The sequence below is a fragment of the Pelophylax lessonae genome (assembly GCF_965119305.1).
Source record: "Pelophylax lessonae genome assembly, chromosome: 13".
NCBI classification, from domain to species: domain Eukaryota; kingdom Metazoa; phylum Chordata; class Amphibia; order Anura; family Ranidae; genus Pelophylax; species Pelophylax lessonae.
The window spans coordinates 178,038,746-178,051,186 of record NC_138780.1 but is presented as its reverse complement, the minus strand read 5'-3'; the positions used below and the strand labels follow the sequence as shown (position 1 = coordinate 178,051,186).

General features: G+C 47.1%; 1 protein-coding gene across 1 annotated transcript in view; it reads right to left on the bottom strand.

The window, feature by feature from the left end:
- Positions 1-12,172, bottom strand: part of LOC309543228 (cholesterol 24-hydroxylase-like) — a 45,555-nt gene extending 33,383 nt beyond the window's left edge. The window contains exons 1-3 of the mRNA XM_082242675.1: positions 11,961-12,172; positions 9,239-9,316; positions 1,085-1,166 (exon numbers count right to left, since the gene is read on the bottom strand). Coding sequence (XP_082098801.1) covers positions 1,085-1,166; positions 9,239-9,316; positions 11,961-12,097 — 297 coding nt within the window. The 5' untranslated portion in view covers positions 12,098-12,172. The remainder of the gene's footprint in view (positions 1-1,084; positions 1,167-9,238; positions 9,317-11,960) is intronic.
- Positions 12,173-12,441: the final 269 nt, after the last annotated feature.

The following is a 12,441-nucleotide window of genomic DNA, read 5'->3' as shown; positions in this document are numbered from 1 at the left end:
GCTGTACTGTATTGCAGAACACACTTCAGGGCTCTTCCTGGCACCCCTTTTGATCCCATTCTTCAGGGCTTTGTACTTGGCACCCCCTTTACTATCATATTCTCCGTGTGAGCTAGCTCCTTGATCCCCTGACTTCACTGGAGTGGTCCCCCCTTCCTGGGCAGACCCTTTGGCAGGTCCCTCATTACTCACAGACACTGTTTTTCCCAAGAGACTCCACCATCATCTACTCTGGATCCTCTGCAGCTCAGCTCCTCACCTGGTTCACCAGGCCGACCACCTAAGACCCCTTTCCTCTCACTCTGCAGGAGGAGAGACAGCCGTCCACCTCCTCCTGGGACTCTGCTTCCCACCCAAAGACGCCCTGTCACATGCCCCCTCAGTATTTATGGCCAATCCCAGGATGCATTGCAGGAATGCTCTCCCACTGGGACTGCCATAAAACATGTGTCACTTGCTGGGTTTCCTCCACTGTCCAACAAGCTCCCTCATTGGATGCAGTGGGGACACTCCCTCAGACCCAGTGAATCACAGAAGATTCTGCCAGCAGCTCCACCATCAGCCTCACTGGATCCTCTGCAGCTCAGCTCCACACCTGGTTCACTAGGCCAACTACCTAAGACCACCTTCCTCTTGCTTCAGGAGGAGAGACAGCCGTCAGCCTCCTCCTGGGACTCTGCTTCCTGCCAAAGACGCCCTGTCACATGTCAGACATGTCACACTTCTATGAGCAATCCCAGGATGCACTGAGACTCCCACAAAAGCCAATGTGTCACTGGCTGGGTTTCCTCCACTGTCCAACAAGCTCCCTCATTGGATGTAGTGAGGACACTCCCTCAGACCCAGTGAATCACACCTGGAGACATGTGACAGGCAAACTAATAGATCAGGCTCCCCTGATAAGCAGAAGGAGCAGTAGATGCTTTTACCTAGCACCTACCTAACTAGGAGGGTGCTATACAAGAATGACTCCCAAAGACAGAGGCATAATGGGACTTGTAGTTCTGCAACAGCTGGGGGGGGGGGCGACAGGTTGAGCACTCTGTATTTAGCTTTGATGACAGTTTCGGAGGTCTGTACTTACTTTTATTCCTTCAGGATCGGTAACAACTAAAAAAACCTTGTGCAAACCATTGATACGGATAACCGGGCCGTACTTCACCACCCTGAAACAAGAAACACTTCCGTTACCGTTCCTTTAAAGCGTTTCTAAACCTCAAAGAAAAAAAAAAATCAAATGTATTTCATATCACCCCTCCATAAAGTGAAATTAAACAAAATCCAAATTCCCCAAAAATATTCAATACACCCCCATTACTTGATAGCCCTGTAAGGTATTTTTCATGAAGTTTTTTTATGGTGTTTTTCTGCCTAATTTCCGCCATGAGCTGCCAAACCTCTCCTCTTCGCCTCCCACTTCTGTTTGGAACAAGCAGTGCATATTAGTTGCAGTCATGTGCACGGCTCTATGCACACCATAAATCCCATACCCCAGGGTTTATCAAATGGCAGACCGCGGTCCGGACCTGGACCGAGAAAAAGTCCTGTCTGGACCCCAGGCCGTGCCACTTATCAGCCTGGGTTCTCTCTCTTTCTCTCTCTGGTCTCCTGCCCGGCTGCCACTATCATTCTCACAGCAGGCGGGGCGGGAGGTGCTGTATATATCAGGACAGAGGTAATCATCCGCTTATTAATGTAATAAGTTGGGCAGCTCCCACCCTCTGTCCCGATATGCAGCACTTCCCACCCCCACCCACTGTCAGGATGATAGTGGCGGCCTGGAGACCAGAGAGAGAGAGAGAGAGAGAACACCCAACTGCTGTGCCTCTTCCCTGGTAGGACTGTGCAGGGGAGGCTGAATGATATGAGGCGGGCTGTGGTTGCAAGGGGAACTATGATGTGTAAAGGGGCATTATGATGTGTAAGGGGGGACTGTAATGTGTAAATGGGCACTATGATGTGTAAAGGGGCACTGTGTGTGTAAAGGGGCATTATGATGTGTAAAGGGGGCATTATTATGTGAAAAGGGGGGACTGTGATGTGTAAAGGGGCACTATGATGTGTAAAGGGGCACTGTGATGTGTAAAGGGGGCACTGTGATGTGTAAAGGGGGCACTGTGTGTGTAAAGGGGCATTATGATGTGTAAAGGGGCATTATTATGTGTAAAGGGGCACTGTGTGTGTAAAGGGGCACTGTGATGTGTAAAGGGGCACTGTGATGTGTAAAGGGGCACTGTGATGTGTAAAGGGGGCACTGTGATATGTAAAGGGGGCACTGTGATATGTAAAGTGGGAACTGGTAAATGAAAAATGGGTGACTGTGAAATGTAAAGGGGGCACTGTGATGTGTGAAGGGGAACTGACAGAACTATTGGACTGCTTTAAAAGGAGGACTGTGATGTGAAAGGGGTACGTGATGTAAAGGGGGGTCTATGGACACTGATGTAAAGGGGGAGCCATGATGCTAAGGGTGGGGGGGGGGTTGTGATGTGAAGGAGGGGCTGAGGACAGTGATGTCCAGGGGGGCTGTGATGTGAAAGGGGTCTGTGATGTAAAGGGGGACTGTGGACACTGATGTAAAGGAGGAGCTGTGATGCTAAGGGGGGGGGGGTTATGATGTGAAGGGGGCTAAGGATAGTGATGTATAAGGGGGGCTGTGATGTGAAGGGAGGGCTGAGGACAGTGATGCACAGGGGGGACTGTGATGTAAAGGGGCACTGTGGACACTGATATAAAGGGAGAGCCATGATGCTAAGTGGGGGTTTTGATGTAAAGGGGGGGGGGCTCAGGACAGTGATGTACAGGGGGGACTGTGATGTGAAGGGGGTCTGTGATGTAAAGGGGCACTGTGAACACTGATGTAAAAGGGGGTGTTGTGATGTAAAGTGGGATTGTAATGTAGAGGGGAACTGAGGACACCGATGTAAAGGGAGGAGCTGTGATGTACAGGGGGGACTGTGATGTACAGGGGGGACTGTGATGTACAGGGGGGACTGTGATGTACAGGGGGGACTGTGATGTAAAAGCAGGCTGCCATGTGTTATAGCACAAACATGAGATTCGGACCTCTGCCAAAAGAAAATTTTACAAACTGGACCCCTGTGAATTTTAGAAAAGTCTTTTCCAGAAATAAAATCCAAAGTATAAACGTGTTGTTATTCCTTTATGGACGTGCTTAGATGTATAAATAAAGTGACTGTGTCCTCCACCTTGTGTGTCACCTCTATGTGCGCTAAACTCTCACCTTAAAGGCAAGAAAAATGTGCCTCTGATATATATCCAGACTCTGGCTAGATGTTGCTCCCTTTGGCCTCTGTCTGTTTTGGATCTCGGTCACCGGTCTTCTTTCCCCTTAAAGCGGAGTTCCAGCCATTTACTCACCTGTCCAACGGTCCAGCGATGCGGCCGCCGGAAGCCTCGATCCTCTCCCACGGCGCCGGCATCACTGCTGTGGGCACCCGGCTGTTACAGTTTGCGGCTTCACAGCCGGGTGCCCACTGCGCATGCGCGAGTCGCGCTGCGCGCCGTGATTGGCCGGCAATCTTCTGGGACCTCTGACGTGTCCCAGAAGATTGCAGGGAGGGAGGGGGAGAGGAGAACTTCCGCTCAGGGCGCCGCGGCGCTCCGAGCGGAAGTGGGAGCGGGTACCTGTCAAAACTAGGTACCCGCTCCCCCCCCCCAAAAAATGACATGCCAAATGTGGCATGTCGGGGGGTCAGGACTCCCTAAAGCGGAAGTTCCACTTTTGGGTGGAACTCCGCTTTAAATTAGAGTATCCTGGACTCCTATAGATGACCGGTTCGGTCCGTTTTCTTTGTACTATCCTCCTTTTTGGCTCAAGAACAAAGGACTATCATGGTGCAGTAAATCTATACTTTTATTGCCATATATAAAGTAATGCACTTACAGTGTTGAGAAGATAAATTCGCATAAACCACAACAACCCCCGCTGTGGAGATCGAGTTCCGTTCGTAACGTCACTTCCGGGTATAGGGCTCCTCCTACGCGTTACGTCACGAGGTCACGTGACTTCCTCAGACTCGTGACGTAACGCGTATTTTACTTTGGATTTTATTTCTGGAAAATACTTTTTTATGTATTTATACCATGTTTATTTATTTTAGTCTCACTTATTGGGAACACTTTGGAATACTTTACAAGGTTACTGTAGGAGGCATGCAGCACTTTAAATGAGCACCTATATATATTCAATTTTTATCGATCGATTTATTTGATGTTATTCATTTTTTTGATGATGATGTATGAAATTGATGGTATATTTATTTATTGAATTTGTGAAGAAGACACCATCAGTGTATTTGGATATCTAGTCGATTTACATACCGATCAAGATCTCACAGAGAGTTTTTGGGAACACAACGCACTTTATTCATTTATTTATTTATTATTCATTACTTTTCAATATTATAACACATCGGCACCACTTCAGCACCTAGCACTTTTTTTGAAATTTATTAATACACACCCAGATTTTATACTCACCAATTAAATTTAGAGATAGATAAAACATCTAGCCCCTGAAGCGCACCACTACCCCCATAACAATATCTGTCTGACTGTGTAGTATCAGTATCAGTGGTGCAGCATCAGGGAGTCTCTCACCACTCCAGACAGCGCAGGAATCACACACACCCCTTTGCTATAGCGTAATACTGTTTGGTTTATTGAAAGAATAAAACAAATGCACTTAAAGCAGTAAAAACGTTTAAGCATATATATTTCCAGGGATCGCCGCCGCAGCGTTTGTGTCAGCTGTTGGATGGCTTCACTATCTCCTCCCCCACTTGACGCGTTTCGCCCCTCCCACTGGGCGTCTTCAGAAGCTTCACTGGCACTTTATTCATTATTTAGCACATGTGATTGATAAGTGGAAACAGCGCTAAGTTTTTATAATTTTTTGTCATCTAATGAGGTTTTCTTGACCTTACATGATAGCAGCTTGAATCACATTCTTTATTTGTTTAATATTTGTGTAAATCATTATTTATTTATTATATGGCTGTGTCATTACACTATTCACAGTGAGGGTATATGACACAACTATTCACAGTGAGGGTATATGACACAACTATTCACAGTGAGAGTATATGACACAACTATTCACAGTGAGAGTATATGACACAACTATTCACAGTGAGAGTATATGACACAACTATTCACAGTGAGGGCATATGACACAACTATTCACAGTGAGAGTATATGACACAACTATTCACAGTGAGGGCATATGACACAACTATTCACAGTGAGGGTATATGACACAACTATTCACAGTGAGGGTATATGACACAACTATTCACAGTGAGAGTATATGACACAACTATTCACAGTGAGAGTATATGACACAACTATTCACAGTGAGGGTATATGACACAACTATTCACAGTGTGGGTATATGACACAACTATTCACAGTGAGAGTATATGACACAACTATTCACAGTGAGGGCATATGACACAACTATTCACAGTGAGGGCATATGACAACTATTCACAGTGAGGGTATATGACACAACTATTCACAGTGAGGGTATATGACACAACTATTCACAGTGAGGGTATATGACACAACTATTCACAGTGTGGGTATATGACACAACTATTCACAGTGAGAGTATATGACACAACTATTCACAGTGAGAGTATATGACACAACTATTCACAGTGAGAGTATATGACACAACTATTCACAGTGAGGGCATATGACAACTATTCACAGTGAGGGTATATGACACAACTATTCACAGTGAGGGTATATGACACAACTATTCACAGTGAGGGTATATCCCATATTGAAGAAAAATGTATTTCCAATATATTTAGGGAAAAAATATTTTGAAATATATTGAATATGGCCAAAATTGTAGCATTTCAAATATATTTCCAATATATTTGGGATAAAAAAAAAAATGTTTTTTTTTAAAATATATTTTTAATATATTTTTCTTCCATGTGGGATGACACAACTATTCACAGTGAGAGTATATGACTCAACTATTCACAGTGAGAGTATATGACACAACTATTCACAGTGAGGGTATATGACACAACTATTCACAGTGAGGGTATATGACACAACTATTCACAGTGAGGGTATATGACACAACTATTCACAGTGAGGGTATATGACACAACTATTCACAGTGAGGGTATATGACACAACTATTCACAGTGAGGGTATATGACACAACTATTCACAGTGAGAGTATATGACACAACTATTCACAGTGAGAGTATATGACACAACTATTCACAGTGAGGGTATATGACACAACTATTCACAGTGAGGGTATATGACACAACTATTCACAGTGAGAGTATATGACACAACTATTCACAGTGAGAGTATATGACACAACTATTCACAATGAGGGTATATGACACAACTATTCACAGTGAGAGTATATGACCGAACTATTCACAGTGAGGGTATATGCCTCAACTATTCACAGTGAGGGTATATGACACACCTATTCACAGTGAGGGTATATGACACAACTAGTCACAGTGAGAGAATATGACACAACTAGTCACAGTGAGGGTATATGACACAACTATTCATACTTTTAGATTGTAAGCTCTAACGAGCAGGGCCTTCTGATTCCTTTTGTTCCAAATTGTAGTCTAACTGTAATGTCTGCCTTCATTTTGTTAAGCGCTGCGCAAACTGTTGGTGCTATATAAATCCTGTATAATAATAGTGAGAGTATATGACACAAAGCCATAGCACGGGTACACTAACCACTTCACATGTCATACTTGTCTTCTCTCTGTAATGTTTTTGCACAGAGCAGCCCCGAACCTCTTCTTCTCGGGTCCACCCTCCCTCCCCGGGCTCCTGGCTCCTCTGAGTGCCTGAGTGTCCCCATAGAAAGCCGCTATGAATGCACATGTAGACAGTTTGCCTACTGTGTGCCTACTGTGTGTGTAATTAACACCTGGCTGCCCAGGCCAGGAGGGAAAGGGTTAATGTTCTATTGCCTCTTCCCCAGAGTGTGTGTGAGCTTTCTCTGGGGTCCAGCCTCCCTCCTGTGTGATATAAAAGGGAAGAGGTCTGGATCCTGGGGGGGGGGGGGCTCTTGGGGAAATGTAAGGGGAACCTACGCTAAAGACTTGCTGAGACCTATAGCTGATATGCACTTTCCCCGATATATCGGTATCGGCCCCTGGAACTGGCCGGTATTGCCGATAATTTTGTGACTTCATTCTGCTTTCTTAGGCTGCCTCCCTCGCCTTGGACAGCCTCGTCTGAAGTCAGGACTAGTCTCGTGGGAGCAGGGCCGCATTAAGAGCATCATGGGCTTGGTGCTGAGGATTTTGAAGGGCCTTAAGGGCCGTGCCTTGGCATGCACCCAGAGAAGGAAGGGTGCAGCCATGCATGCCTAATTCAACATGGGATGCTGTCTCTGAAGCCCATAAACACATCCATGCATCGGCAACTGTCCCTCCTTGTCCGGCCTTCGTGCTGTGTGGGGAGGTTCTGAGGGAGCTGCCTGGGGAAGCGAGCATAGAAGCCGGACTTCTGTGTTTACAAGTGACAGAAGAGCGGTAACAGTGAATATGGCCAACCCGGGGCCTATATAAAGGTAGGGGCCTGGAGCTGCAGCTCCAATAGTCCCTACGTTAATCTGGCCCTGCGTGGGAGTGTATCACAGCCATACACCCACCCACAGCAGCCCTGTGCCAGCCAGCCACCCACAGCCACAGGTCCTGTACCAGCCAGGCAGCCACAGGCACTGTACCAGCCAGCCAGCCACAGGCACTGTACCAGCCAGCCAGCCAGCCACAGGCACTGTACCAGCCAGCCAGCCACAGGCACTGTACCAGCCAGCCAGCTGCCCATCACAGGGTGCCAGCTAGCCAGCCACCCACCACAGGGTGCCAGACAGCCAGCCAGCCACCCACAGACAGAGTGTCAGACAGCCAGCCACAAACCCTGTACCAGCCAGCCAGCCACATCCTGTACCAGCCAGCCACAGGCACTGTATCAACCAGCCACACACAGCCCCTGTGCCAGCCAGCTGCCTACCACAGGGTGCCAGACAGCCAGCCACCCACCCACCACAGGGTGCCAGACAGCCAGCCACCACAGGGAGCCAGCCAGCCACAGACAAGATTGTCAGACAGCCAGCCACCCACAGGCACTGTACCAGCCAGCCAGCCACAGGCACTGTACCAGCCAGCCACACACAGCCCCTGTGCCAGCCAGCTGCCCATCACAGGGTGCTAGCTAGCCAGCCAGCCACCACAGGGTGCCAGACAGTCAGCCAGCCACCCACAGACAGAGTGTCAGACAGCCAGCCACAAACCCTGTACCAGCCAGCCACAGGCACTGTACCAGCCAGCCACACACAGCCCCTGTGCCAGCCAGCTGCCCATCACAGGGTGCGAGCTAGCCAGCCACCTACCACAGGGTGCCAGACAGCCAGCCAGCCACCCACAGACAGAGTGTCAGACAGCCAGCCACAGGCCCTGTACCAGCCAGGCACAGGCACCGTATCAGCCAGCCACACGCAGCCCCTGTGCCAGCCAGCTGCCCACCACAGGGTGCCAGACAGCCAGCCACCCACCCACCACAGGGTGCCAGACAGCCAGCCACCACAGGGAGCCAGCCAGCCACCCACAGACAAGATTGTCAGACAGCCAGCCACCCACAGGCCCTGTACCAGCCAGCTACAGGCACTGTACCAGCCAGCCACACACAGGCTCTGTACCAGCCACCCACCTACCACAGAGTGCCAGCCAGGCACCCACCACAGGGTGCCAGCCAGCCATTAAACAAAAATTAACATGTTCAGTACCAGATTTGTGTCAAAAATTTCTTTATTTTTCAAAACTTTAAATGTACAAAATATCGGCCCATATCGGCCGATACCGATACGTTGTGACCAAAATATCGGTATCAGCCCTGAAAAAAACATATCGGTCTATCCCTACTCTGGAGCTCCTGCTGGATTTTGCTTCTATTCCCCTTGTGGAGGCGCTATTTGTGGATGGACATTTTATGGTTACACAACTCATCACATTGCTATAATCTTTTTATATGGACTATAAACTGAAGGGCTTATGAATAAACGTTTGTGGAACAAATCATCATTATTTCTTCATTATTTCTTATGGGGAATTTCACTTTGATATACTGTACGAGTGCTTTGGATTACAAGCAACGAATCCTACTTGCAATCCAAGGATTTTTTAAAAATATCTGAAAAATTTACCAGTCAAGGAGACAGTCATAAACAAGTCCGTTGTCCTTGGCCACCTTCATGAATGTCAGGGAATGTCCCATGAAGAAGCTGTAATAGAAGAATCATGTTTAATGAGAATAAGTTTTATAATCCTCTCCTTTGTTTCCCCTGACATCTCTCTCGTGTTGGAGCCGTGATTTATGGCAATCAGGTTGGTGCAACAGCTCACCAAGGTCTTTTTTAACCACTTGCTGACCAGCCGCCAAAATTATACAGCGGCAGGTTCCCACAAATCGCCGTACCTGTACGGCGGTTCGCAAGAGCAATCCTTGGGTCGCACGCACACGCCCACTCGCCAGTGGGGAGGCCGATCCACGGAGCCGGCGGCCGCGATTGCTGCCGGGCACCCGTGATCACTTCCTGTGAAGAGAGAACCGCTGCGGTCTGTTGTTGTGAACACAGCAGACCACTGTTCTCTCAGCTATCAGGGGTTCCTCCTATTTAGAATCACAGGTCCCTGTGTAGATTTCACAAGCCCACCCTCCTCACAGTTAGAAAACACCCTCTAGGCTCACTCTTAACCCTTTGATCACCCCTGGGTCAACCCCTTCGCTGCCAGTGTCATTATTACAGTAACAGTGAATATTTTTAGCACTGATTACTGTAGTAATGTCACTGGTCCCCCCAAAAGTGTCAAAAATGTCAGTTAGGGGTCCGATCTGTCCACCGCAATGTCGCAGTCCCCGCTACAATCTGACAGGTGTTCTAATCCCTCTCCACTATTCAACACAAAAACAAAACTTTAGTTATACTGTAAGCGACATAAATAAAAGATCAATATTTTGAGGATGAGAATGCACAGGTGGTTGGGTGCTTCCCCGTGCCGGTGTCCCATTAATTTCTATTGGGACATGTGGCTGGGGTCGAGGAACATGCACTATATTGTCAAAAGTATTGGGACGCCTGCCTTTACACACACATGAACTTTAATGGCACCCCAGTCTTAGTCCGTAGGGTTTAATATTGAGTTGGCCCACCCTTTGCAGCTATAACAGCTTCAACTCTTCTGGGAAGGCTGTCCACAAGGTTTAGGAGTGTGTCTATGGGAATGTTTGGTCATTTTTACAAAAGCGCATTTGTGAGGTCAGGCACTGATGTTGGACGAGAAGGCCTGGCTCGCAGTCTCCGCTCTAATTCATCCCAAAGGTGTTCTATCGGGTTGAAGTCAGGACTCTGTGCAGGCCAGTCATGTTCCTCCATCCCAAGCTCACTCATCCATGTCTTTATAGACCTTGCTTTGTGCACTGGTCAAAATCATTTGGTGGAGGGGGGATTATAGTATGGGGTTGTTTTTCAGGGGTTGGGCTTGGCCCCTTAGTTCCAGTGAAGGGAACTCTTAAGGTGTCAGCATACCAAGACATTTCAGACAATTTCATGCTCCCAACTTTGTGGGAACAGTTTGGGGACGGTTCATTCCTGTTCCAACATGGCTGCACACCAGTGCACAAAGAAAGGTCCATAAAGACATGCACAAGCGAGGTTGGGGTGGAGGAAATTGACTGGCCTGCAGAGAGTCCTGACCTCAACCCGATAGAACACCTTTGGGATAAATTAGAGCGGAGACTGCGAGCCAGGCCTTCTCGTCCAACATCAGTGCCTGACCTCACAAATGCTCTTCTGGAAGAATAGTCAAACATTCCCATAGACACTCCTAAACCTTGTGCACAGCCTTCCCAGAAGAGTTGAAGCTGTTATAGCTGCAAAGGGTGGGCCAACTCAATATTGAACCCTATGGACTAAGACTGGGATGCGATTAAAGTTCATGTGTGTGTAAAGGCAGGCATCCCAATACTACTGGTAATATATATATATAATATATACATTACTATCTATTTACTAATGCTAGCAGCATAAGGATTCAAAATAGTCAATGTTGATTAAGAGTCGGTTCATACTGGGGCGACACGACTCTGCACGACTTGGGGAGGCGACTTGTCAGTCCCGTGCACCACGACTTCGGAGCGACTTGCAGGGACTTCACATAATGGAAGTCTATGCAAGTTGCTCCGAGGTCGCCCCGAAGTAGTACAGGACCCTTTTTCTAAGTCGGAGCGACTTGTGTCGCTCCTATTAGAATGGGTCCTGTACTACTCAATGGACCGCGACCGAGCGCGACTTGTCGGGCTGACCAAGTCGCCTGACAAGTCGCGCTAGTCTGAATGGGCTCTAAGAGATTGAAATTCCACTGTACATTGTACCAAAAATAGGGAACTAAAATACATTTTTAGAGAGATAGTGAACCAATACAGTAACCAAATGAGAGAGTAAATACGGGATATATATATGACTGTGTTGTAAGAATTATAGCAGCCAATTTATGTAGTGTCACCACATACAGTATAAATATTAGAATACAAGAAATCAGCACTGATTTTTTATATTCTAATAAAATTAATTTGTGTATTTTTTCCTGAAAATATGCATTTGATAAATATCTGCACCGTTATTGTGGAGTAGAAGAAAATTCCAACAACCACTGTTTTATTTTCCAGGGTTTCTGCTTTTAGAAAATATAAACTTTTTGCGGGGTTTACAGAAATTTATAGCAAAAAATAAAAAAATATGCTATTTTTATTTTCACTTGTGCAAAAAAAAAAAATAATAGACAAGTGATTAAATATTGATACAAAGTTACATGTTTGACAGATTATGGTCCTTATATCTGCAGCAATGCAAAGTACTGAGTGCTCACCTGTCCCTGGGGGGTCCCGGGATGTGGTCATACTTCAGGTGGGTGTAGTGGATGTAGGCACAGAAGAGAAGGAAGGAGAAGACAGCCAAGCCCAGCAGAACCAGGCAAGCCCAAGAGAAGAGAAACCACAGTCCCATGCTGATTGCAATAGACTCTGCAACGTTGTCACGGTTGTCACCTACTTGTCAGGCTATGCACAGGTGTGCTTGGTGCTTCAATTTAAAGGTGTGTAAAGTAGAGGGGGGGCGGGGATAGGGGTGGAGCCTTTCCTATCACTATGAAGCGTCATTTACCCAGAGGGCGTGATGGTTGATATAGCATTACACTGCCTGGAACAATATTCCTAATCTGATGCTACTCCAATACTAAAGGCAACCACTGGAGCAGTGCAGACATTAGAGGGATTGTCAGCTTGCCCAGCAGGTATGAGATATGCATATAGCCTTGGGGCCAAGCTGGCCATACACTGCTCAATTTTTAG